General features: G+C 51.9%; 1 protein-coding gene across 1 annotated transcript in view; it reads left to right on the forward strand.

Moving 5' to 3' along the window:
• The window catches only part of LOC140409143 (A disintegrin and metalloproteinase with thrombospondin motifs 12-like), a 951,810-nt gene that overhangs the window by 376,574 nt on the left and 547,577 nt on the right, over positions 1-27,659 (forward strand). The window contains exon 9 of the mRNA XM_072497322.1: positions 11,341-11,485. Within this exon, the coding sequence (XP_072353423.1) occupies positions 11,341-11,485 (145 nt within the window). The remainder of the gene's footprint in view (positions 1-11,340; positions 11,486-27,659) is intronic.

The following is a 27,659-nucleotide window of genomic DNA, read 5'->3' on the forward strand; positions in this document are numbered from 1 at the left end:
CTTTTCTCATCCTCTTTTAAATTTCTTGTTTGGGCTAGAAAGAATAATAGTGTTATTTATTAAATTCACTGGAAATGAATTGCGATCAACTACTGGAGTATAAAATAGATGTGAGACAGTAAGAGTTTTTTTTCCAATATATTTATTCAAGTTTTTCAACAAATTTTCAACAACCCCCCCCCCGCCAAACAAAAGAAAGCAACAAGAACACAAGTAGAAATTATACATTGGATTTCCCCCATATACAGTAACCCCCCATATAACAGTAAAAAGCACAAATAGAGGGAAAAAAAAACACCTTGACCCAAGCACCACCCCAAGAGGGACCCCCCCCCCACCCCGCCCCTGGGGTGCTGCTGCTGACCTCCTCCTAATGCTCCACGGGATAGTCTATGAACGGTTACCACCGCCTGAGGAACCCCTGCAGAGACCCTCGCAAGGCAAACTTTATCCTCTCCACCTTGATGAACCCTACCATGTCATTGATCCAAGCTTCCTCACGAGGGGGCTTCGCATCCTTCCATAGTAGCAAAATCCTCCGCCGGGCTACCAGGGCGCAAAGGCCAGAATACCGGCCTCTCTCGCCTCCTGCACTCCCGGCTCGTCCGATACCCCAAATAATGCTAATCCCCAGCTCGGCTTGTCCCGGACATTCACCGCCTTGGACATAGTCCTCGCAAAACCCCTCCAAAACCCATCCAGTGCCAGGCACGACAAGAACATATGGACGTGATTTACTGGGCTCCCCGAGCACCTCCCACATCTGTCCTCCACTCCAAAGAAACTACTCAACCTCGCCCCTGTCATATGCGCTCTGTGAGTGACCTTGAATTGTATTAGGCTGAGCCTGGCACAAGAGAAGGAAGAATTAACCCTACTCAGGGCATCAGCCCACAGACCCTCATCTATCTCCTCCCCCAGCTCCTCCTCCTACTTGCTCTTTAACTCCTCCACTGAGGCCTCCTCCTCTTCCTGCAGCTCCTGATAAATCGCCGAAACCTTGCCTTCTCCAACCCATACACCCAAAGTCACCCTGTCCTGAATCCTACGTGCTGGAAGCAGTGGGAATTCCCTCACCTGCCGCCTCACAAACGTCCTCACTTGCATGTACCTGAAAGCGTTTCCCGGGGGTAGCCCAAACTTCTCCTCCAACGCCCCTAGGCTCGCAAACGTCCCATCGATGAACAGGTCCCCCATTCTTCTAATCCCTGCCCGATGCCAGCTCCGCAACCCCCCATCCATCCTTCCCGGAACGGACCGATGGTTCTCCCAAATCGGGGACCAAACCGAGGCCCCCACCTCGCCCCTGTGTCGCCTCCACTGCCCCCAGATCTTCAGCGTCGCCGCCACCACCGGACTAGTGCTGTACCTTGTCGGCGAGAGCGGCAGCGGTGCCATCACCAGCGCCCTCAGGCTCGTGCCCACACAGGATGCCATCTCTAACCTCTTCCACGCCGCCCCCTCTCCTTCCATTATCCACTTACGGATCATCGCCACATTGGCTGCCCAATAATAACCACACGGATTCGGCAGCGCCAGCCCCCCCCCCCCGTCCCTGCTACGCTGCAGAAACACCCTCTTCACCCTCGGGGTCTTATTCACCCACACAAATACCATGATGCTCCTGCTTACCCGTTTGAAAAAGGCCTTGGGGATCAAAATGGGAAGGCAGTGGAACACAAAGAGAAACCTCGGAAGGACCGTCATTTTGACCAACTGCACCCTACCCGCTAGTGAGAGTGGCAGCATATCCCATCTTTTAAAATCCTCCTCCATCTGCTCCACCAACCGCGTCAAATTGAGCTTGTGCAGGGCCCCCCAACTCCCAGCTACTTGGATCCCCAGGTACTGAAAGCTCCTTTCCGCCCTCTTCAGCGGTAACTCGTCTATCCCCCTTTCCTGGTCCCCTGAGTGCACCACAAAGAGCTCACTCTTCCCTACGTTGAGTTTATACCTGGAAAAGTCCCCAAACTCCCTAAGGATCCGCATGACCTCCGCCATCCCCTCCACTGGATCCGCAACAGACAACAACAGGTCATCGGCATACAACGACACCCGGTGTTCCTCTCCCCCCCGAACCAATCCCCTCCATTTCCTGGACTCCCTCAGTGCCATGGCCAGCAGCTCAATTGCCAGTGCCAACAACAAGGGGGATAAGGGGCACCCCTGTCTCGTCCCCCGGTACAACCGAAAGTACTCCGACCTCCGCCGGTTCATAGCCACACTCGCCATCGGGGCTCTATATAGCAGTCTGACCCAACTAATGAACCCCTCCCCAAACCCAAACCTCTGCAATACTTCCCAAAGATACTCCCACTCCACCCGATCAAAGGCCTTCTCCGCATCCATAGCTGCCACTACCTCCGCTTCCCCCTCCACCGAGGGCATCATAATCACATTGAGGAGCCTCCGCACATTTGTATTTAGCTGCCTACCCTTCACGAATCCCGTCTGGTCCTCATGAATCACCCCCGGGACACAGTCCTCAATCCTCGTAGCCAGCACCTTCGCCAGCAACTTAGCGTCAACATTGAGGAGCGAGATCGGTCTATACGACCCACATTGCAATGGATCCTTGTCCCGCTTCAAGATCAAAGAAATCAGCGCCCTGGACATTGTCGGGGGCAAGGTCCCCTTCTCCCTCGCCTTATTAAAAGTCTTCACTAGCAACGGGCCCAGCAGGTCCACGTATTTCCTATAAAATTTAACCGGGAACCCATCCGGCCCCGGGGCCTTCCCCGCCTGCATGTTCCCCAATCCTTCAACCAGCTCATCCAGCCCAATCGGCACCCCCAAACCAGCCACCTCCTCCTCCTCCACCCTCGGGAACCTCAGCTGATCTCGGAATCGTCGCATCCCCTCCTCCCCCGCTGGGGGCTCAGACCTGTACAGATCCCCATAGAAGTCCCTAAATACCTCGTTTATTCTCACCGCACTCCGCACCGTATTCCCCCCTCTATCCCTAACTCCACCAACCTCCCTCGCTGTCTCCCTATTACAAAGCTGATGTGCCAGCATCCGACTCGCCTTCTCCCCATATTCATAAACCCCCCCTTGCGCTTTCCTCCACTGTGCCTCTGCTTTCCCCGTAGTCATCAGGTCGAATTCCGTCTGGAGGTTCCGTCGCTCCCTAAGTAGCCCCTCCTCGAGGGCCTCTGCATAACTCCTGTCCGCTCTTAAAATCTCCCCCACCAACCTCTTCCTCCTCTCTCTCCTCTCCCTGTGGGCCCTAATGGAGATTAGCTCTCCCCTGACCACCGCCTTCAACGCCTCCCAGACTACCCCCACCTGCACCTCCCCGTTGTCATTGACCTCCAAGTATCTTTCAATACACACCCGCACCCGCCTGCACACCCCCTCATCAGCCAACAGTCCCCCCCCCCCCATTATCAAGCTTCCTACTTCCAGATCCGGAATCTGACCCAACATGTGTTTCATAAATCCGGCATCATCCCAATTCGGGGCATATACGTTCACCAGTACCACCCGCACCCGCTGCAATCTACCACTCACCATCACATATCGACCTCCATTATCCGCTACAATATTCAGTGCCTCGAACAACACCCGCTTCCCCACCAGTATTGCAACCCCTCTGTTCTTCGTATCCAGCCCTGAATGAAAGACCTGCCCTCCCCATCCCTTTCTCAGCCTAATCTGATCTGCCACATTCAAATGTGTCTCCTGGAGCATAACCACGTCTGCCTTCAGTCCCTTTAAGTGCGCGAACACCCGGGCCCTCTTGACCGGCCCGTTCAGGCCCCTCACGTTCCAAGTTATCAGCCAGATCCCCCCCCCGCCGACTAGCCATCTCATTTTCTAGGCCACCCACGTGCCCGCGCCCTCCCGCACCCTCCAGTCCCCCAGGCGGCGGATCCCCGACCACCTCTCCTACTTCCAGCTCCCCTTTGGCCAATGCAGCAGCAACCCAGTTCCCCCCCTTCCCCCCCTCCCCCCCGCTAGATCCTCATCTAGCCATTTTGCTCCCCCCATGACACTCCCGTCAGTCAGTTGACTCCTGCTGACCCCAGCCTCTCCCGCCATTCCATCGATCCCCCAGTGTCAGAATCCCCCCACCCCTTAGCAGTCAGTGTGCGCTCCTCTCCAACACCGCCCTTCTCCCCGGCCCCGCCCCCATCCTTCCCCAGCGCGGGGAAAAGCCCGCGCTTTCCGTCTGATCCGGCCCCAGACCCTCTGGTGCAGCTCCTTTTTGCGGCCTTACCCCAACTCCCCACCCCCGGACCTCCATCCCCCCCCCTTCCCCCCCGGCGCCCTGTCCCTCCAACGCTGACGCCCACACTCTCCCACAGCCCCCACATCAAATCCATTCACCCATCCCCACCCAGCACCGAAACAAAAAGAACATTCCCCAAACGCAGTAAACACAGTAAACATCCCCCCACGACAAACCCTCAGTTTGTGTCCAACTTTTCAGCCTGGCTAAAGCTCCATGCCTCATCAGGCGTTTCAAAATAGTGGTGCCGATCTTGGAACGTGACCCACAATCGCGCTGGCTGCAGCATCGCGAACTTCGCTCCCTTCCGATGGAGAACCGCCTTAGCCCGATTAAAACCAGCTCTCTTCTTTTTTAAAAAAAATAATTTTTACGCAAGGTTTTCATAAAATATCAATAACAAAATGAGAAAGAAAAATGAACCCAACAGGGTTAAGTACAAAACACAATCTAAAAAAGCAACCCCCCAAACCCCTCCCCCCTAGTACATAAATAATAAATTAACATTAACACCCCGACTTAACACAACAGGTGTATACACCCCCTCAGACCTCCAGTGTAAATAACATAAACAAAAATAAAGTAAACCCCCCCCCCACCACGAGCTGCTGCTGCCATTGACCAATGTCTATCATTCTGCCAGAAAGTCTAAGAACGGTTGCCACCGCCTAAAGAACCCTTGTACCGACCCTCTCAAGGCGTATTTCACCCTCTCCAATTTAATGAACCCTGCCATATCGCTGATCCAGGATTCCACGCTTGGGGGCCTCTCATCTTTCCACTGAAGGAGAATCCTTCGCCGGGCTACCAGGGACGCAAAGGCCAGAATTCCGGCCTCTTTCGCCTCATGCACTCCTGGCTCCTCTGCCACCCCAAATATTGCGAGCCCCCAGCCCGGTCTGACCCTGGATCCTACCACCCTCGACACCGTCCTCGCTACGCCCTTCCAAAATTCCTCCAGCGCTGGACATGCCCAGAACATATGGGTGTGATTTGCTGGGCTCCCTGAGCACCTAACACACCTGTCCTCACCCCCAAAGAACCAGCTCATCCTTGTCCCGGTCATGTGTGCCCTGTGCAGCACCTTAAACTGTATGAGGCTGAGCCTCGCGCATGAAGAGGAAGAGTTCACCCTCCCTAGGGCATCTGCCCACGTCCCCTCTTCGATCTCCTCTCCCAACTCCTCCTCCCACTTACCTTTCAACTCCACCACCGAGGCCTCCTCCTCCTGCATCACCTGGTAAGTTTCCGAGATCTTCCCCACTCCCACCCACCCCCCCCCCGACAGCACTCTGTCCTGTACTGTGTGCGGCAATAGCCGCGGGAAATCCACCACCTGCCGTCTGGCAAACGCCCTTACCTGTAAGTACCTGAAGGTGTTCCCCGGGGGGAGCCCGTACTTCTCCTCCAGCTCACCCAGGCTCGCGAACTTCCCGTCCACAAACAGGTCCCCCAACTTTCGTATCCCTGCCCTGTGCCACCCCGAAAACCCTCCACCTGTTCTTCCTGGGGCGAACCGATGGTTCCCCCGTAATGGGGTCCACGCCGAGGCCCTAACTTCCCCCCATGCCGCCTCCACTGTCCCCAGATTTTAAGGGCAGCCGCCAGCACCGGGTTCGTGGTATACCTCCTTGGAGGGAGCGGCAGCGGCGCCGTCTCCAGCCTCTTCCATGCAGCCCTCTCCCCCTCCATCACCCACTTGCACACCATCGTCGCATTGGCGGCCCAGTAGTACCCACAGAGGTTGGGCAACGCCAGCCCCCCCGTATTTCTACTCCGCTCCAGGAACACCCTTCTCACCCTCGGAGTCCCTCGCGCCCACACAAACCCCATTATACCCCTGTTAACCCGCCTGAAAAAAAGCCTTCGGGATAAACATGGGGAGGCACTGGAACAGGAACAAAAACCTCCATTGGCTCCACCAGCCTTGTAAAATTAAGCCTATGCAGAGCCCCCCAGCTCCTGGCCAACTGGACCCCCAAATATCTGAAGCTCCTCTCCGCCCTTTTTAGTGGGAGCTCGCCAATCCCCCTCTCCTGGTCACCTAGCTGAACTACGAACAGCTCGCTCTTCCCCATATTGAGCTTGTACACCCCCGAATTCCCTAAGGATCCTCATTACCTCTGGCATTCCTCCCACTGGGTCCGCCACATACAGCAGCAGGTCGTCCGCATAAAGCGACACCCTATGCTCCTCCCCACCCCGCACCAACCCCCTCCAGTTCCTCGACTCTCTCAGTGCCATAGCCAGGGGTTCAATCGCCAGTGCGAAAAGCAGGGGGGACAGGGGACACCCGTGCCTCGTCCCTCGGTGCAACCGAAAGTATTCGGACCTCCTCCTGTTTGTGGCCACACTCGCCATCGGGACCTCATACAACAACCTAACCCACCTGACAAACCCCTCCCCAAACCCGAACCTCTTCAGCACCTCCCACAGGTACCCCCACTCTACCCTATCGAAGGCTTTCTCGGCGTCCATCGCCACCACTATCTCCACCTCCCCCTCCCTTGCCGGCATCATGATAACGTTCAAAAGCCTCCGCACATTCGCATTCAACTGTCTCCCCTTCACAAACCCCGTCTGGTCTTCATGGATGATCTGCGGCACACGATCCTCAATCCTCGTGGCTAAGACCTTCGCCAGCACCTTGGCACCTACATATGGCAAGGAAATCGGTCTGTAAGACCCACATTGCAGGGGATCCTTGTCCTGCTTCAGGATCAAGGAGATCAGTGCCCGGGACATCGTCGGGGGTAAAGCCCCCCCCCTTTCTTGCCTCAGTAAAGGTCCTAACTAACAGCGGGCCCAACAGGTCCATATATTTTTTTATAGAACTCGACCGGGAAACCGTCCGGCCCCGGTGCTTCCTATCCCTTTGATCAGCTCCTCCAGCCCAATCGGGGCCCCTAGTCCCGCCACCAGTCCCTCTTCCACCTTTGGAAATCTCAATTGGTCCAGGAAACGGCCCATCCCTCCCTCCTCCCGTGGGGGCTCGGATCGGTACAATTCCTCGCAGAAGTCCCTGAAGACCCCATTGATGCCAACCCCAATTCGCACCACACTCCCTCCCCTGTCCTTAACTCCCCCGAGCTCCCTAGCTGCGTCCCGCTTCCGAAGCTGATGCGCCAGCATCCGGCTTGCCTTTTCCCCATACTCGTAGACCGCCCCCTAGGCCTCCCTCCACTGCACCTCCGCCTTTCTGGTGGTCACCAGGTCGAATTCGGCCTGGAGGCTGCGCCTCTTCCTCAACAATCCTTCCTCAGGCTCTTCTGCATACCTCCTGTCTACCCTCACCATCTCCCCCACCAGCCTCTCCCTCTCCCCCTGCTCCCTCCGCTCCTTGTGGGTCCTAATGGAGATCAGCTCTCCCCTCACCACCGTCTTCAGTGCCTCCCATACCATCCCCACTCGGACCTCCCCGTTGTCGTTGGTCTCCAAGTACCTCTCTATCCTTCCTCGGACTCGCTCGCTCACCTACCCACCCTTTCCTCAGTCTTACCTGGTCTGCCACCTTCAGGTGTGTCTCCTGGAGCATAACCACATCTGCCTTGAGCCCCTTCAGGTGCGCGAACACGCAGGCCCGCTTAACCGGCCCATTCAGTCCCCTTATATTCCAGGTTATCAGCCGGATCAGGGGCTACCCGCCCCCCTCCCCCGCCGACTAGCCATGACCCCTCCTCGGCCAGCCACGCGCCCGCACCCCACACCCGGCCCGTTCCTCACAGCGGCAGACCCCCGTCTCGACCCCCCCCACTCGCTCCAGCTCCTCCTTGACCTTAGCAGCAGCAACTCGATTCTCTCCCCACCCCCCACCGGCTAGGACCCATCCTAGCTGGTTTACTCCCCCCATTGCACTTCCGCAAGTCAGCTGACTCCTGCTGACCCCTGCCACTCCTGCTGACCCCTGCCACTCCCGCCTCCCCTTCGACTCCTCCCATTGTGTGGCAGACCCTCCTCTCCCGCTCCCCATCCACAGGCTCGCCCCCCTCCCCCCTCCGTTCTAAGCGCGGGAAACAATCCTCGCTTCCCCCCCCCGGCCCCGCCCCCCCCCGTCTTCGGCGCGGGAAAAAAGCCCGCGCTCTCCACCTACCAGGCCCCGCCACCAACCAAAGCAGTGCCCAACCCGCCCCATCCACCCTCCCCAACCCGAAAGAGAAAAACACAGAGAAACAGAAACCCAAAACAATGCAAAGGCCCCCCCCCCCCCGAACCAAAAATAGGTATAACATATCCACCGCAGTCCCCACTCGCCCATCCCGACCCTCAGTCTGTGTCCAGCTTCTCGGCCTGAACAAAGGCCCACGCCTCCTCCGGAGACTCAAAATAATGGTGCCGGTCCTTGTAGGTAACCCACAGTCACGCCAGCTGCAACATGCCAAACTTCACTCCCTTCCTGTGCAGCACCGCCTTCGCTCGATTGTACCCGGCCCTCCTCTTCGCCACCTCCGCACTCCAGTCCTGATATATCCGAACCTCCGCGTTCTCCCACCTGCTGCTCCTCTCCTTCTTGGCCCACCTGAACACACACTCCCGATCGACGAACCGATGGAACCGCACCAGCACCGCCCGCGGAGGCTCGTTAGCCTTGGGCCTCTTCGCCAACACTCTATGGGCCCCTTCCAGCTCCTGGGGCCCCTGGAAGGACCCCGCTCCCATCAGCGAGTTCAACATGGTGACCACATAGGCCCCCACGTCCGGCCCCTCCAACCCCTCCGGGAGGCCCAGAATCCGCAGATTCTTCCGCCTCGACCGATTCTCCATCTCCTCGAACTGCTCCTGCCATTTCTTGTGGAGCGCCTCGTGCGCCTCCACCTTTACCGCCAGGCCTAAGATCTCGTCCTCATTGTCAGAGATCGTTTGTCGAGCCTCTCGGATCACCACCCCCTGGGCCATCTGTGTCTCCAGCATCTTATCAATAGAAACCTTCATCATCTCTAGCAGGTCCGTTTTAATCTCTCTGGGGCAGCGCTGGATACCCTCCTGTTGCTCCTCCGCCCACTGCCTCCACGCTGCCTGGTCCCCGCCCGCCGCCATTTTGTCCTTGTTCCCTCCCTTCTGGTCCACCACCACCTTTTTTGTCGCCCCGCTCCTAGTTAAAGCCATATACTGACGGGGAGCTATTATTAACTCCTTCCCACACCGGGAAACGTCGAAAAAGTGCCCTTGGGGGCCCTGAAAAGTGCCCAAAAGTCCGTTTTTGCGGGAGCCGCCGAATGTGCGACTTAGCTACGCATAGCCGCAACCGGAAGTCTCGAGAAGGAATCCTTTTGGCAGTGTTCGCTTCACCAGTCTGCCCCAAAAAGTCTGTGGAAAATCCTGAAAAAGGTCTGAGAGTCGGTTCCAGATGGGAGCTGCCGAATGCGCGACCTACTCCTCCATGGCTGCCACCGGAAGCCTCGTCCCCACTTCTTCAATGGCCTTGGCAGATCCTTTCACAGTTGTTCCCTCTGCTGCTAGAATTCACCTTTAATAGAGACCCTCAAATCAGCTTGCAGCTTTAAGCTTGCCCTTCCCCCGCCTGCATGCTGGAAGAGGCCCCTCTCTCCCCTGCAGTTACAGCCAAATCTTTTACTGTTTCTGCCGGGTCTGGTAACCAAAAGACATACGATTCCTGGGGGACACTGTCAGGGGAATGTTGCAGTCTTCTTCCCACACCGGGAAATGTCAAACAAATGCCGTGGGAGCCCTGTAACGAGCCCCAAAGTCCGTTCCAAGCGGGAGCTACCGAATATGCGACCTAGCTCTGCATAGCCACACCCGGAAGTGAAACCAGCTCTCTTCTTAGCCACCTCTGCACTCCAGTCCTGGTTAATACGGATCTCCGTGTTCTCCCACCTGCTGCTCCGTTCTTTTTTGGCCCATCTCAGGACACACTCTCTGTCCATAAAGCGGTGGAACCTCACCACTACAGCCCTTGGCGGCTCGTTGGCTTTGTGTCTCCTTGCCAGGACCTGATGATCCCCATCCAGCTCCAGGGGCCTCGGGAAAGCTCCCGCGCCCATCAGTGAATTGAGCATCATGCTCATATATGCCCCGGCATCGGGCCCCTCCACTCCTTCAGGGAGACCCAGAATCCAAAGATTCTTCCTCCTCGACCTATTATCCAGGTCCCCAAATTTTTCCTGCCACCTCTTGTGCAGTGCTTCGTGCACCTCCACCTTCACCGCCAGGCCCAAGATCTTGTCCTCGTTCTCCGAGGCTTTTTGCCGCACCTCCTGGATCCTCCCTTGGGCCTTCTGGGTCTCCACGAGTTTGTCAATCGCCGCCTTCGTGGTGCCAGCATTTCTGTCCTCAGCTCCGCAAAGCAGCGTTTAAGGAATTCCTGCTGCTCCTGCGCCCACTGCGCCCATGCTGCTTGGTCTCCACCCGCCGCCATCTTGCTTTTCCTCCCTTGCATTTCCGCTGCACCAGGATCACTTTTTTAACTGCTCCACTCCTGGTCTAATCCATATAATGTCGGGGGAACCTTGCTGTCACCTTCCCACACTGGGAGCCGTCAAACAATTGCCATTGGGGCCCCTCTGAAGAGCCCAAACGTCGGTTCCCGGCGGGAGCTGCCGACCGTGCAACCTACCTCGGCATAGCCGCAACCGGAAGACTCAGAGACAGTAAGAGTTGACAAATGTTGGAGGAAGAGTTCTATTAATCTGCACTTTTGGCTATGTGCTTTTTTGCTGGGAGTACATATTGGGAACTCAAGCATGTGCTACTATATTTTCTCTCTATCGAGATTATCCCTGTGGTGTACTCTTGTAGGTGAATCTAAAACTAGGTGTCACTGTTTAAGAATAAGGGGTCAGCCATTTAAGACAGAGATGAGAAGAATCTTTTTCTCAGAGAGTCCTGAGTCTTTGGAACTCTCTTCCTCAAAAAGTGGGGGTGGGGGGGGGAGGCTGAATATTTTTAAGGCAGAGCTCGGTAGATTCCTGATAAGCAAGGGAGTGAAAGGTTATCGGGGGTAAAGTGGGAATATGGAGTTGAGGTTACAATCAGATTAGCCATGATCTTATTGAATGGTGGAGTAGGCTCAAGGGGCCGAGTGGCTACTCCTGCTCCTCACTCATATGTTTATATTTATAAGCTTTGTTTTGTTTTTCTACCTACAGTCGAGGCTGGGGTTTCTGTCTCAATGATCCACCAATTAAACAGGAATTAGTGGTTCCCACCATCGCTCCAGGTGTACTGTATGATGTCCATCATCAATGTCAGCTCCAGTATGGACCCAACTCTACTTTCTGTGAGGAAATGGATGTAAGTTGCTATCTAGGTTATTTGTAAATAAAATGGGAGGAGAACATTTTAAGTAGACATTTTTGTGGCATTATACTGAACCCTATCATCAATGTACAACTGCTGAATCCAGGGACTAAGATAATAAATCTTTCTTGAAAGTTACTCATTTTGGAGAAATAGGAGTCCTGTCCGCTCCCATCATGAACTGAGGCAGATATTTAATGACACCATCGAGAAGTCTCACAGCACAACACCTTCACATATATTGCTATGTAGAAATTATAATTGTTCCTGCTGGTTTGAGGGAAACCAAAACCAGTTGGCATGAGGGTGGTGCTCATTTTATTAAGCAGAAACCGTATACACCTGTAAACCACATCTAGCTACTACAACATGTTTTGGAGCCAGGTAAGCTTGCAGTCTTCTCCAAGTCTCTGTGATCTATTGGAATGAATGGAATAGCTCTGGTCCACAGGCTAAACTTTTCCTGAAGCAACTGTTTAATTCTGGGGGATGGGAGGCTCAAGAAAACAAGTCCCAAACCAAATATTTGACAAAGATTTCAATAAACTACATAATGGGGAGGCAGTAAAAGACCACCTGGCCCATCAAGACAGTCCCATGAAATTGAAATTGCATGGACAGGATTTCTTCCAGGATCCTGCCTGCTCCAACCTGGAAGGAATTTTGTGATGAAGTGGGCAGACTTGGAAGGGAGAACCATCCTAGCTGGTGCCCTCCGATGGCTGGTAGACCTCTGGACTTCCCTCCCCTCTCAGTCTATCCCTGGGATCTCAAACGTCTTCCCCCTTTGTGATCCCTTCTTCCTGGACCTTCCCCAGGTGCCCCCTTCCCACCTACCCACCTCCCCGCCCACCTCTCCTGGCCTCCATGTTCTGACACTTAGTCCTAGGCATGTCACTGTAATGTGTCTTCAGATCACTGCAGCACTGTTCTTGGGAGCGCCCGGAGAGCTGCCCACCAACCTGATTGTCTGGCATCTCTCCAAGGCGGGACTTCCTCCTGGCGATGGACGGAAGTCTCACCTGCCAATCAATGCTTGTTAGAGCCGAGCATTCGCCATCCAAAAAGTCCAGGCCAGGATAGAAGGTATGGGTGAGTTCAGGTGGCCATTGTTCCCTTCCTTCAGAACTTTTCTATAATGTCAAATTTGAGATCAGGATCTGTATCTGTTATAACCCCCACAAGACCCACAGGGATGAACCGATTAATCTCCCCATGAGCCACGTGGAGTACAAGCTCCCCCACTGAAGGGCGGAGACCCATCAGTGGGTTATTGGACTTGGGACATAAAAGGCGGCCCAGGTAGGAGCCATGTGTGTCCTTTTACATTGTTTACTTTAACAATAAACCTTTTTGTTGAATTCCCTTACTGGACTCCTCTGTGACCACTAAAGTATCCTACTATTCTCTCTTGCAGTAATTAGAGCCTTAATGTGCTACGCCATCGATTTTGATTTTGCTTGATTATGATTCATTTTCATTCAGATTAAGAATGAAGATCTGTTCAATGTCACAAAAGATGAAGCAATGTGGCTCCTGGATAATCTGTTGGTAGGAAAGCAGGGAAGGCTGGGCTTCAATAAGTGTCTGTATTCTGTCGCAGTTTACCTAGGCTCTTGACTTATATTTTTGGAGTTAGGTTTTGACTAAAAACACATACCTTCTGAGGCTCAAAATACGGAATGAACAAGAATTAGCTAATTGTATTCTATAAGGGGACCGGTTAGCTCAGTTGGCTAGAATGTGATACAGAATGATGCCAGCAATGCAAGCTCAATCTCCACGCCATTCGTGGTAGTTCATGGAGGCCTGGCGGCTTACCTTGTCCCATGCTTGCAGATAGGTGTCCCTCAAGCTATATATTACCACTCCTCTCCCGAGACCCACAGCACACAATGAGTGCTGTCCTCCTGGAGTAGAGAGACACCCACAGTGAGGACGCCAATATGGCATAACCCTAACATTGCTGAGAATCTGGAGCGGCTGTTGCAGGTAAGCTTTCAATATTGCCCTCACCTCGAAATCACAAGCAAAGCAAGGGTGAGCAGTTGCACAGCACGTCGCGATTTAGACCTGTCTAAATCCCCACTGGTGTGACATGTAGTTGGCAGGGGAAACATGATTCCAGCAAGATTTTTTTTAAACATTTGGCTTGGTGGTAATGGTGGAGTGGAGGATATGTCAGTTTTTCAGGTTACAGATTGTGGCTGAGTACAATTCTGCTGCTGTGGTGGCTCACAGCACCTCATGTATACACAGTCTTGATTTGCTATATCGATCCTGAATCTATACTACTTAGCACGATAGTAGTGCCACACAACACGATGGAGGTATCCTCAATGTGAAGACGGGACTTGTCTCCACAAGAACTATGCGGTGGTCACTCCTATCGATACTCTCATGGACAGATGCATCTGGGGCAGACAGGCTGGTGAAGATGAGGTCTAGTATATTTTTCCCTCTTGTTGGTTCTCTCACCACCTGTCACACACCCTTTATAGCAACTGTGTCCTTTAGGACTTGGCCAGCCATGGTGCTACCAAGCCACTCTAGGTGATGGATTTAAGTCCCCCACCCAGAGTACATTCTGTGCCCTTGCCACCCTCAGTGCTTCCTCCAAGTGGTGTTCAACATGGAAGAGTACTAATTCATCAGCTGAGGGTGGACGGATCGTGATAGTCAGCAGATTTCCTTGCCCATATTTCTTTTTTTTATAAAAGTTTTTATTGGGTTTTCACAGATTGAAATATATATTTTAAAAAACTGGTAGGATATTGTACACCAGCTCAAAAACAGCAAATCTGTACAGTTAGCATATTACGTTTGACAAATAAGTACATAGAACATACAGTGCAGAAAGAGGCCATTCGGCCCATCGAGAAGGCACATGTTTGTGGGGAGGGGGGGAAACTGGAGAGGTATATATGCACTTGGGTGCCGGAGAAACAGTTACAGTAGTTATGTCCAATACAGAGAGGGCAATACGAGAATGGATCTGGTGCGGGATTCTCTGACCCCCCACCGGGTCAGAGAATCCCGCCCCCGCCGTCCTCCGAATTCTCCGCACCCCCCAAAAAACGCCCCGGCGTGAATCGTGCCACCCGCCTCGGAGAATGGCGGGGACCGGCGTGACACAATGGGCCCCGGGGCCACCGAATGCTCTGGGCCGCGACGGGCCGCCCGTTTAACGAGGGTCCCGCCGGCGTAAATCAAGGTAGGTCCCTACCGGCGGGACCCAGCTCTGTGGGCAGCCTCCGGGGTTGTCGGGGGGGGCGCGGCATGATCTGGCCCCGGGAGGTTCCCCCACGGAGGCCTGACCCGCGATTGGGGCCCACCGATCCGCGGGTGGGCCTGTGCCGTGGGGGCACTATATTGTTCCGCACCGGCGGCTGTAGCAGTCCGGCATTGCCGGTGCGGAAACGAAGCCCACTGCACATGCGCGGAGATGGCGCTCCCGCGCATGCGCCAACTTGTGCCGGCCGGCAGAGGCCCTTCTGCACCGGTTGGCGTGGTGCCAAGCCCCATCCCCGCCGTCCGGCAGGGCGCAAACCACTCCTGGGCGGCCCTAGCCCCTGAAGGTGCGGAGGATTCCACACCTATGGGGCGGCCCGAAGCCGGAGTGGTTCACGTCACTCCGTCCCGCCGGAGTTGCCCGCCCTGCCAATTACAGAAGAATCCCGCCCCTGGTGTTGGTGTTACTTGCTTCTCCCGGACGATTTTCGCTGCCGTTGTTGTTGCGTGTTCACCTCCGCTTCGGCCGTTCATCCCGTCTTTCTCACGTATTTTCTTGTTCTCTGTTACTGTATTCGCCGAGTTTGTTGTCGTTTCCTGGGCTCTCCTTCTGGCTTTCATTCCCTCACTTCCCCTCCCTTTCTGGTTCTCCTCTATTGTTCCCTGTCTCCTCCTTCTTCCCTCTTCTCCCCCTTCTGCCCCCCTTCCCCCCACTCCTTCTTCTGTGATTCACCTTTCTTTACTCTTAGTTTTTGCTGTCCCCCCCCTCCATCCCCCCCATCCTCCTGGGTCTTTCCCTCCATCTCACACCTTGGGTACTTTCCCCTGATTCTTGGCTACCTGGCTATTCTTCTGCTTGTTCATTGGCCACAAACAGGTCCCGGAACAATTGGATGAATGGCTCCCACGTTCTGTGAAGCCGTCGTCCGACCCTCGGATGGCGAGTTTAATTTTCTCCATTTGGAGAGATTCCGAGAGGTCGGACAGCCGGTCTGCAGCTTTGGGTGGTGCTGCTGCCCGCCAGCCGAATAGGATTCTATGGTGGGCGATCAGGGAGGCAAAGGCAAGGGCACCCGCCCTCCTCCCCAGAAATAGATCTGGCTGGTCTGATACCCTGAAGACCGCCACTTTCGGGCATGGCTCTACCCTCACCCCCACCACTTTGGACATTGCCTCGAAGAAGGCTGTCCAGTACTCCACAAGTCTGGGGCAAGACCAGAACATGTGGGCATGGTTGGCCGGGCCTCCTTGTCACCGCTCACATCTGTCCTCCACCTCCGGGAAGAACCTACACATTCGAGTTCTTGTTAAGTGGGCTCTATGTACCACTTTTAGCTGCATCAGGTTGAGCCTTGCGCACGTGGAGGTGGAGTTGTCCTTGCCCATATTTGACCTGAAGCTTTGAGACTCCATGGGGTCCAGAGTGGATGTTGAGGACTCCCTGGGAAAAGCCACCTGACTGTATACCAATGTGCCACCACCTCTGCTGGGTCTGTCCTGGGAGTGAGGTAGGACATACCCAGGAATGGTGATAATGGTGTCTGGGATATTATCTGTGAAGTATAATTCTATGAGTTGAGTATGTCAGGCTGCTGCTCTTTCAATTTTGACACAAGGCCCCAGACGTTAGAAAGGAGGACTTTGCAGGGTCAACAGGAATGGGTTTGCCATTGTTGTTCCTTGTGTCTAGGTCAATGCTGTGTTATCCGTGTTTCTTTCCTTTCTCTTGAATTTGTAGCGGTTGAATACATCTGAGTGGCTTGCTAGCCATTTCAGGGCACATGTGAGAGTCAACCACATTGCTGTGAATCTGGAGTCATGTGTAGGCCAGACCAGATGAGGACAGCAGCTTTTCTTCCCTAAAGGACATCAGTGAACTAGCTGGGTTTGTTTACAACAGTCGACAATCTTCTCATGGTCATCATTAGACTTCTCATTCCAGATATTTATAGAATTCAATTTCTACCATCTGCCATGGTGGGATTTGAACAGGGGTCCCCAGAGTCTCTGGAAGATTCTTGAATGAAACCCTGGCTGAAAGGTCTGTAATGCTTACTTTTGTTTTGAAAATGTGGAGCAAGAGTCACAGGACCGGAAATTCGTTTGAACAACAAAAAAAAATTAAACATGAAAAGTTGGATCATGATGCAATACTCCTTCACTCCCCCTTAGCTTTACAAATGTGGACATATTTTAAGGCTATCATGGATTACAAGTATATCTTAAACAACAACAGTCTCAACAACACCAAGACTCTTCAAACACATATTCCACTCTGAACCCAAGTTAGTATCTGTGGATTTCAGATGATTGTCACATGAGAGTTTCCAAACACCATTCCCCCAAAAATATTTTCTTCCACAACAAATGCTTTTCCTCAATGCTTACATTCCAATGTCCAGTCCAGATTTTCCAAATGACTCTTTGAAGCAAAGCTTCCATTCTACTTTTATTAACACAGAACAGGCATCCAGGTTTTCCCACTTCCTCTTCAGGATGTCTTTGTCTTGACTGTTGTACAAACTGTTCACAATTGCTTTAACTATCGATTTCCAGACTCTATTATGATGGCATAAAACTTTTAATCTATCTGTAAATTCTGCTTTCTCTCTAAATTCTGCTTTCCATCTTTTAATTCTGGTTACTACATCTGACTTTCACTCACAACACTGTCTGCTTCTCCCTTGAATTCTACTGAACAATTCCTTGGTCTCTGTTCTCTTAACTTCAGTCTTCTGAAGACATTTTTTCTGTCCCAATTCCCTGGTTATCTGGACTCTATCTGGTTCTTTGTGAAATCTGCCTGTTTACAGCTCCCTTTTCCTCTTCAGCTTCTTCCAGCAGAGTTGAGAGATGTTCAAACCCCCCCCCCTCCCCAGTCCTTATCTTCAACTGTAATATATCCAACTAAAGCTAAACTAAAACAAATCCTATCTACCTTAATAATAATAATCTTTATTATTACAAGTAGACATACATTAACACTGCAGTGAAGTTACTGTGAAATTCCTCTAGTCGCCACATTCCGGCGCCTGTTCGGATACACAGAGGGAGAATTCAGAATGTCCAAATTACCTAACAGCACGTCTTTTGGGACTTGTGAGAGGAAACCGGAGCATCTGGAGGAAACCCACACATATATGGGGAGAACGTGACCCAAGCCAGGAATCAAACCTGGGACCCTGGCACTATGAAGCAGCAGTGCTAACTACTGTGCTACCGTGCCGCCCACTGTGCAGGGCTGCATGGTGGTTAGCACTGCAGTCTCACAGCTCCAGGGACCCTGGTTCGATTCTGACCTCAATGACTGTCTGCATGGAGTTTACATATTCTCCCTGTGTTTGCGTGAGTTTCCTCTGTGCACTCTGTTTTCCTCCCACAGTCCATAATGTGCGAGTTAGGTGGATTAGCTATACTAAATTGTTCCTTCGTATCCAAACATTGGTGAGGTTGTGGTGATAGGGTGAGATATTGGGCCTAGGTAGGGTACTCTTTCAGGGGGTTGGTGCAGGCTCGATGGGCCGAATGGCCTTAAAAAAATATATAGAAATGGCACAGTGGTTAGCACTGCTGCCTCACAGCATGCCAGGGTCCTGGTTCAATGTCTGCATGGGTTTCCTCCGGGTGCTCCGGTTTTCTCCCACAGTCCAGAGATGATGCAGGTTAGGTGGATTAGCTATGCTAAGTTGCCCCTTAGTATCCAAAAGGTTAGGTGTGTTTACTGGAATAGGTAGCCTGCTCTTTCATAGGGTTGGTACAAGCTTGATGAATGGCCTCCTTCTGCACTGGAGTGATTCTACTAGACAGCCCCCAATTGCTGAGCAATGGTCACATATTTCTTTTTATTTACTCTTCATGATGTAATCCTCTCAAAGCACAATAGAAGCACAGCTGGAACTGAGCCAATCTCTAATTTTTCTATTTTGATGAAGTGTCATCCAGACTCAAAACGTTAGCTCCGTTCTCTCTCCACAGATGCTGTCAGACCCGTTGGGATCTTCCAGCATTTTCTGTTTTGTTCCTTATTTCTAGTGTTTACCAATACAAATATAAATCTCTTAAAACAACCTTTGTTTTCCTAACACTTGAAAAGTTAACACTGGTTTCTCTGCACAGGTGCTTCCTGATTTGCTAAATTATTTTCAGCTGTCCAGAATCTGTAATATTTTGATTCTGTCCTCTTCAAAACATGACATTTAGCTTTAACTGGTGTGAGCCACTTGATGAGTCCAGCGTATCACCAGCCCAATTAGCACTGGCTGGAAGTTGAAATTATTTAAAGCAGCCAGCAGCACAGAATGGCTGTGCTGTCTGGCTTACATTCAATAGATATTGCGTTATTTGGGCATTGCAACCCTCTTGTCTGTCCCAGGGTCTATTGAATTTAGCCCACCTGGAATGAGAAAAACATGCAAGCATTAGAGGAGGCAGCTGGAAGCTCGAATTGTCTCTTAAAGAGAAATCACATTCCCAGTGATCGTCTTGGAACTTTCATTGCTGTAGATTAAATGAAAAGTAGTTTTAATTCATGGTTAAATTGAAATGTTCTTAAATTAAATTCGTAAATTAAAATGAGTTGAATTTATCCTTAAGAGGAAATCACCATTAACTTGCTCAATAGTTATTCAATACCGCATCTCCAGTGGTTTGAGAAACTGAAAAGAGGCTGGTTGATTGAAGAGATCAATCAAATATTAAGTAAATTGCTATCTTTAATTTCTGCAATTGACTTTACATGGAAATGGTTCTGTAACTGTTTAACTGTACCAGATGATCTAGTCCTGGGAGAAAGATGTAATAAAACCCACGAATAGTCAGCATCAAACTAAGGAAACAGCACAGGCTGGCCCAGCATTAAATCAGAGGAATGGCACATTGGAATCAAAGCATAATCTCAGGAGTAGCATAGGGAAATTACAGCACTGTTTTGTAGTACTGTAAAATTAATCTCATCCACATACATCATTAACTGAATGCCAGTGATGGGCTTGATGCCAAATGATGACCATGAAATTATTGTCATTAAAAACTCATCTGGTTCACCAGTGTTCTTTCAGGAAAGAAAACCTGGTCTGACCTACATGTGACTACATATTCACAGCAATGTGGTGACTCTTAAATGTCCTCTGAAATAGCGCAGCAAGCCACTCCATTCAGAGGCAATAAATCACACTTGGAATATTTACAGCCTAACCAGAGTTTTGTATAGAATCACAGAATGATTACCACAGGGAAGGAGACGGTGTCAGCACTCTGCAAGAGCAATTCAGCTAGTCCCACTTCCCAGTCTTTCCCTGGAACCCTGGGCGGGATTCTCTCAGCCCGGGAACGGGCCGGAGAATCGCCACGACCGGCGCGAATCGCGCCATGCCGCCCCGACGCCGGGACGCGATTCTCCGCAGAGCAGAGAATCGGCATCATTGGCACCGGCGCAGTCGGCGCGCCGCTGGCCAGTGCCGCTCTACGGGGCCTCCCCGGCGATTCTCCGCCCGGGATGGGCCGAACAGCTGTAACTGAAAACCCGAGTCCTGCCTGCTCGTAGCTGGCGGGACCTCGGCTTGGAAGATTCCGAGGGCAGCCTGTGGGGGGGTGAGGGGGGAGTTCGACCCTAAAGGGAGTCTCCTTTGTGGCCTGGCCCGCCATCGGGGCCCACCGATTTCGGGGGCTCCGAGTCCCTCCATCCCAGTAAATTCCGTCTCCGGGGCACCAGGGAAGCAAAGGCCAAAACGTCTCCAGGGCACCGGGTCTTCCGACATTCCAAAGATCACCACCTCTGGACTCGGCGCCACCCTCTCTTGCAGGACCTGTGGCATGACGTCCACAAATCCCTGCCAAAAACCCTTCAGCCTCAGACACACCCAGAACATGTGTACAAGATTTGCAGGACTTCCCCCCACATCGCCCACACATGTCCTCCACCTCCTCAAAGAACCTTTGAGCGCACAGTAGCACAGTGGTTAGCACAGTTGCCTCACAGTTCCAGGGTCCCAGGTTCGATTCCCGGCTTGGGAATCTGCACATTCTCCCCGTGTCTGTGTTCCGCCGGGTGCTCCGGTTTCCTCCCACAGTCCAAAGATGTGCAGGTTAGGTGGATTGGCCATGCAAAATTGCCCTTAAGTTAAGTGGGGTTGCTGGGTTACGGGATTGGGTGGAGGTGTGGGCATAAGTAGGATGTTCTTTCCAAGAACTGGTGCAAAGTCAATGGGCCGAATGGCCTCTTTCTGCACTGAAAATTCTCTGATTCTATGAACCTGCACATCCGGGCCATAGATATATGAGCCTTGTGGACCACCTTGAATTGGTCAGGCTGAGCCTGGCACACGACAAGGACGCATTAACTCTCCGCAGGGCCTCCTCCATAACACATCCTCCAATTCCTCCCCCAACTCTCTTCCCACTTTCTCTTCACCTCCCCTATTGGTGCTCCCTCCCATTCCATCAACTCCCTATAGATCTCCGAAACCTACCCCTCCCCAACTCCTGTTCTTGACATCACCTTATCCTATAACCCCCTTTGCGGGAGGTGTGGAAAGCTCGAGACCTGCCTCCGTACAAAATCCCTCACTTGCAGATACCGGAACCCGTTCCACCTGACAACTCAAACTCTTCCTCCAGCTCCTCCAAACTCAGAAAACCCTCATCAATAAATAGATCCCCCAAATTCTCGATCTCTGCCCGCTGCCACCTCCGAAAGCCCCCATCCAGCACCCCCTGAGCGAACCGATGGTTATCGCATATTGGTACCCATGTGCTGCTGCCACTGTCCCCACACCCTCAGGGCTGCCACTACTACTGGGCTTGTGGAGTACTGAGCCGGCGAGAATGGCAGAGGTGCCGTTAACAATGCCCCCAAACTTGTGTCCTTACAGGATGCCGCCTCCACCTGCTCCCACACCGATCTCTCCCCCACTACCCACTTCCTGACCATCGACCTTCGCCGCCCAGTAATAGTTAATAAAGTTCGGAACAGCCAGCCCCCCCTCCCCACTCCCTCGCTCCAGCAGCACCTTCCTCACCCGCGGGGATTTACCAGCCCAAATAAATCCCAAAATTACCGCATTCATCTTCCCAAAAAACACCTCAGGGATAGAAATTGGGGAACATTGAAAAACAAACAGCAACCTCGGGAGGACTGTCATTTTTACAATCTGTACCCTCCCAGCCCGAGACAGTGGGAGCGCGACCCACCTCCGGAAGTCCCCCTTCATCTGCTCTATTAGCCTACCCAGATTCAATTTGTGGGGCTGTCCCCATTCCCGTGCCACCTGGATACCCAAGTACCTAAAGCTCCCTCCCACCACCTTGAATGGCATCTTCCCCAATGTCCTCTCCTGCCCCCTTGCCTGGATCGCAAAACCCTCACTTTTGCCCATATTCAATTTATACCCCGAGAACCGGCCGAATTCCTCGAGTATCCCCATAATCCATCCAATCCCCCCCAATGGGTCTGATATATATATAAGAGCAAATCATCCACATAGAGTGAGACCCTATGCTCCACCCCCCCCTCGTACTCTCCCCTGCCAGACCTTTGAAGCTCACAGCGCCATTGCCAAAGGCTCTATGGACAGGGCAATCAGCAGTGGAGAGAGTGGGTATTCCTGCCTTGTCTCCCGGTACAGCCTAAAATATTCCGACCCCACCCGATTTGTCTGCATGTTTGCCACCGGTGCCTGTTAAAGCAACCGGACCCAGTCCACAAATCCCTGCCCAAACCCAAACCGTCCCAGGACCTCTCATAAGAATTCCCACTCCACCCGATCGAAGGCCTTCTCTGCATCCATAGCCACCACCATCTCAACCCCATGCCCCTCTGTAGGCATCATGATTATGTTCAAGAGCCGCCTAATATTGTTCGCCAGCTGTCGCCCCTTAATAAACACCGTCTGATCTTCCCCTATTACCCCTGGGATACAATCCTCGATCCGCGTGGGCAGGACCTTTGCCAGCAGTTTGGCATCCACATTCAATAAGGAGATTGGTCTATATGACCCCCACCTTTCCAGATTTTTGTCCTGTTTCAAGATGAGAGAGATCGACACCTGCGACAACATTGGGGGAAGCACTCCCAGCTCCTTTGCTTCATTAAATGCCCTTACCAACATCGGCCCCAGCACCCCCAAAAACATCTTAGAAAATTCCACCGGCTATCCATCCGGCCCTGGGACCATACCCGATTGCATTGCCTCCAGCCCCTCTATTACCTCCCCAAACCCAGTTGGGGCCTCCAGGCCCTCCACCAGCTCCTCATACACCTTTGGGAACTCCAGCCCTCTCAAAAATCGTCGAATCCCCTCTTCTCCGGCGGGGGATTCCGAAATAGGGGCTGGTTTAGCACAGTTGACTAAACAGCTGGCTTGTTATGCAGAACAAGGCCAGCGGCGTGGGTTCAATTCCCGTACCGGCTTCCCCGAACAGGTGCCGGAATGTGGCGACTGGGGGCTTTTCACAGTAACTTCATTGAAGTCTACTTGTGACAATAAGCGATTATTATTATTATTATTATTATACAGCTTGCTGTAGAAATCTCAAAACACTCCATTCACCCCTGCCGGATCCAAGACCACCTCCCCCTGCATCCCTCACTTTCCCAATCTCTCTCGCCGCCTCCTGTTTCCTCAACGGATGCGCCAGCATCCTGCTCGCTTTTTCCCCGTACTCATACACCGCTCCTCTAACCCTCCTCAGCCTTGCCCGTGGATAGGAGACCAAATTCCAATTGTAGCCTCTGGCGTTCCTTCAAAAGCCCTTCCCCTGGGGTCTCCGCGTATCTCCTGTCCATGTGTAGGATTTCCCCCACCAGCCTCTCTCTCTCTCCACCCGCAACGCCTTCTCTTTGTGTACCCAAATAGAAATAAATTCCCCCTGCTAACTGCCTTCAGTTCATCCCAGACCTCCCCCATATTGTTAATCTTCATATACCCCCGGATGGCTTCCCTCACCCGCTCACATACCACCTCCTCCACTAACAGCCCCACTTCCAAACTTCATTGTGGGCGCTGGGCCCTTCCTTTGCTCACTCGCAGGTCCAGTCAATGCAGAGCGTGATCCAACACCACTGTTGATGAATATTCAGCATCTATCACCTCTGCCAGCAGCGTTTTATCCAGCACAAAGAAATATATTCAGGAGTACACCTTGTGCACATGGGAGTAGAATTAAAATTATTTCCCCCTCGGCCACCCAAATCTCCTCGGATTGATCCCCCCCCATGTGCTCAATGAACCCCCAGAGCTCCATAGCTGTAGCTGATACCTTACCCAACCTATGGCTCGACCGGCCCAGTCTTGGATCCAGGATCGTGTTGCAGTCTCCCCCCATAATCAGTCGATGGGAATCTAGGTTCGGAATCCTTCCCAGCACCCGCCTCATGAATTCCATGTTCAGGACATAAATATTCAGCAGCATTACCGGCATTCCCTCCTATTTCCCACTAACCATGACATATCTCTCTTCCTCCCCCCCCCCCGGTTCACCTCTATACTCCCCCACCCCGAATGCCACCCGCTTATTGACCAAAATCGCCACTTCCTTCATTTTAAAGTTGAACCCCGAATGAAATACTTGCCCAACCCATCCTTTCCTCAACCTGATCTGGTTCCCCACCTTCAGGTGTGTCTCTTGCAGCATGGCCACATCTGCCTTCAGTTACCTCAAGTGTGCAGACACACCGGCCCTCTTGAATGGCCCATTCAAACCTTGAATGTTCCACGTGACCAGCCTGGTCGGGGGGTGGGGGGGGGGGGCATCCTGCCGATCAGCCATAGCCCCTCTTGGGCCAGCCTCTGACCGTGCCCCGCACCTCCCTTGGTCTGCCCTCGGGCACCCACCATCATCAATCCTCCTCCCCTATTTTAAAGGCCCCATCCTTGTCAGCAGTACGACCCCCCCCCCCAGGTGCTCCACCCCCATCCCCCCTCCCCTTGCTAACCTTCCGCTCACCCCCCCCCCACTGTGCTGCCGTATACTAGCCCGCCCAGCTAGCATGGCAGCTCCCGCACCTGGCGACTAGCATCCTATCCCCCATTGATTCACCTACCCACCCGCTCAAACAATAGTGCAAACAATCAATAGGAACAGAAAGAAGAAACCAACCACCATCCCTTGTCAAAGAACAGAACAAAAAGAACAGAAACCCCCAAAAAAGAGAGAAAAGAAATGGCTCCGAACAAAAGTTTTACAGCAGCATCACAACGCCTCCAGCAAAGTTCAAGACCCACCTTCTGCCAGTACATTGTCTCTCATAAACTCCGCCACCGCCTCCAAAGATCCAAAATACAGCTCCCAGCCCCCATAGATCATCCACAGGCACGCCAGGTACAATAGTCCAAACTTTACCCCCTTCTTGGAGAGGGCCGCCTTGACCTTACTGAAACTTGCCCCCTCTCTTGGCCAGCCCTGCACCCAGATCCTGGTACACACGAAACTCATTGCCCTCCCAGGCGCAGCACCTTGTCTGCCTGGGCCACCTCATGGTTCGCTCCTTATCAAGGAACCGGTGCAGCTATATCGCTATCGCCCTCGGTGGCTTGTTCCCCTCAGCACCAGGGACCCGGGTTTGATTCCCGGTTTGGGTCACTGTCTGTGCGGAGTCTGCATGTTCTCCCCATGTCTATGTGGGTTTCCTCCGGGTGCTCAAGTTTCCTTCCACAAGTCCCGAAAGACGTGCTTGTTAGGTGAACTGGACATTCTGAATTCTCCCTCTGTGTACCCGAACAAGCGCCGTAGTGTGGCAACTAGGGGATTTTCACAGTAACTTCATTACAGTGTTAATGTAAGCCTATTTGTGACACCATGAAGATTATTATTATTACTTCCTCTTTCACTCTGATTTTTGTCACATCTTAGAATCACTATACTGCAGAAGGAGGCCATTCAGCCATCGAGTCTGCACTGATCCTCTGAAGGAAGCCTACACCCCCCTACCCTATCCTCGTAACCCAGTAACCCCATCCAACCTTTTTTTATTTGGGCACTAAGGGGCAATTTACCATGGCCAATCCCCTTAACCTGCACATCTTTGGACTGTGGGAGGAACCTGAGCACCCGGAAGAAATCCATGGAGACAAGGGGAGAATGTACAAACTCCACACAGACAGTGATCCAAGGCTGGAATTGAACCTGGGACCCTGGCTGTGAGGCAGCAGTGTGTAGCCATTGTGCCAATGTGCCACCCTGCTTCCTTACTAAAGACAGATGCAAAGTACTCTATTTGGTATGGCAACCATACTCTGCCTCCACATGTAGATCGCCTTTTCAGTCTCTAATTGTCCCTGCCTTCCTTTTAGTAAAGCTTTACTATTTGTATGGCTGTAGAAGACCTTTGGATTCCCTTTTATGTTAGCTGCCAATCTCTTCTCCTACTCTCTCTTTGCCTCTCATTTTTTTCTAAACATTTGTTCTTCAGCCTGGTTCTCACTTGTGTTAGCAATCTGATATCTATCATATATAGTTTGTCTCGGCTTCGTCTCTTTTGTCATTCAGGTAGTTCTGACCTTGATTTCCCTATCTTTCCTCCACGTGGGATTGTACCTGAACTGCGCTAAACCATGTCCTCTTTAAAGGCAGCCCATTGTTCCTTTAAAGATTTGCCTGCCAATCATTGATTGCCATTCATGTGGGACAGACAATCCTTTGCAATTTTGGTCTCCTGACTTACAAAAGGATTTACTTGCCTTAGAAGCAGTTCAGAGAATGTTCACTCGATTGGCTCCTGGGATGAAGGCGTTATCTTATGAGGAAAGGTTGAACAGGTTGGTAGCCACTGGAGTTTCGACGAATGAGAGGTGACCTAATTGAAATACATAAGATCTTGAGGGGACTTGACAGGGTGGATGTTGAGATGAAAATTCCCCTTATGGGAGAAACTAGAACTGGGGAGACATGGTTTAAAAATGGGTCTCGCATTCAAGATGGTGATTAGGAATGTTTTTTTTCTCTCAGAGGGCCGTTAATTTGTGGAAATGTCTTTCCCAGTGAATGATGGAGGCAGGGTCAATCAATATTTTTCAGACTAAGAAAGATTCTTGACTGACAGGGGAGTTAAAGATTATAGGAGGTAGACAAGAAAGTGCAGTTGAGGCCATGATCAGATGAGCCATGATCTTATCAAATGGTAGAGCAGGATTGAGGGACAGAATGGCCTATTCTTTCCTGCTCCTACATATAAACCCCGCACCAGCCTCCCCGAACAGGCGCCGGAATGTGGCGACTAGGGGCTTTTCACAGTAACTTCATTTGAAGCCTACTTGTGACAATAAGCGATTTTCATTTCATTTCACATACACATATATATATATATGTATGTATGGGACAGATCCATTCTCAGCCTTCTGAAATGTTTCATCCTCCAATGAAGTATTTTCGCTATAGGTTGTTTCTTGACCTTTTCCACAGCTAATCTATGGTACTATAGGCACTGTTCCTTAAATGTTTCCCAACTGCCAGTTGATCCTCTTGACCCATCTCATTCCACAGAACCAAATCCAGCAATTCCTCCTTCCTCATTGGGCTGGAAACATACTGTCCATGAGATGAGATACTTCTTGATGTTGAAATGTTCTGTTTATATAAACAAACACCCTGTTAATTTTAGTTACCACTTCCTGTCATTGGGCATGAACCTTTAGAATGTTCTGTCAATGGCACCAAAATCCCTTTCTCATGCTACTGACCTTAATTCAGTACTGTATAGCGTGAGTACATGAACCACTGGCCCTGCTCAAGTACATTGCACTGTAGTTATATAAATTGAAGGTTATCAATTCCCCAGCATAGCTAGATCCACTTGCAGAAGCTCCTTCTCCAGTGCTATCCTGACACTTGCATTCATTTTTGTGACATCTGCAAACTTGCACACCAGTTCCACAATGCTTACATCTATGCGATTTATGCAATTAGTAAAAAGTAATGATGCTAAAACTGTAATCCCAGTGGG

Source organism: Scyliorhinus torazame, chromosome 3, assembly GCF_047496885.1.
Source record: "Scyliorhinus torazame isolate Kashiwa2021f chromosome 3, sScyTor2.1, whole genome shotgun sequence".
NCBI lineage: Eukaryota > Metazoa > Chordata > Chondrichthyes > Carcharhiniformes > Scyliorhinidae > Scyliorhinus > Scyliorhinus torazame.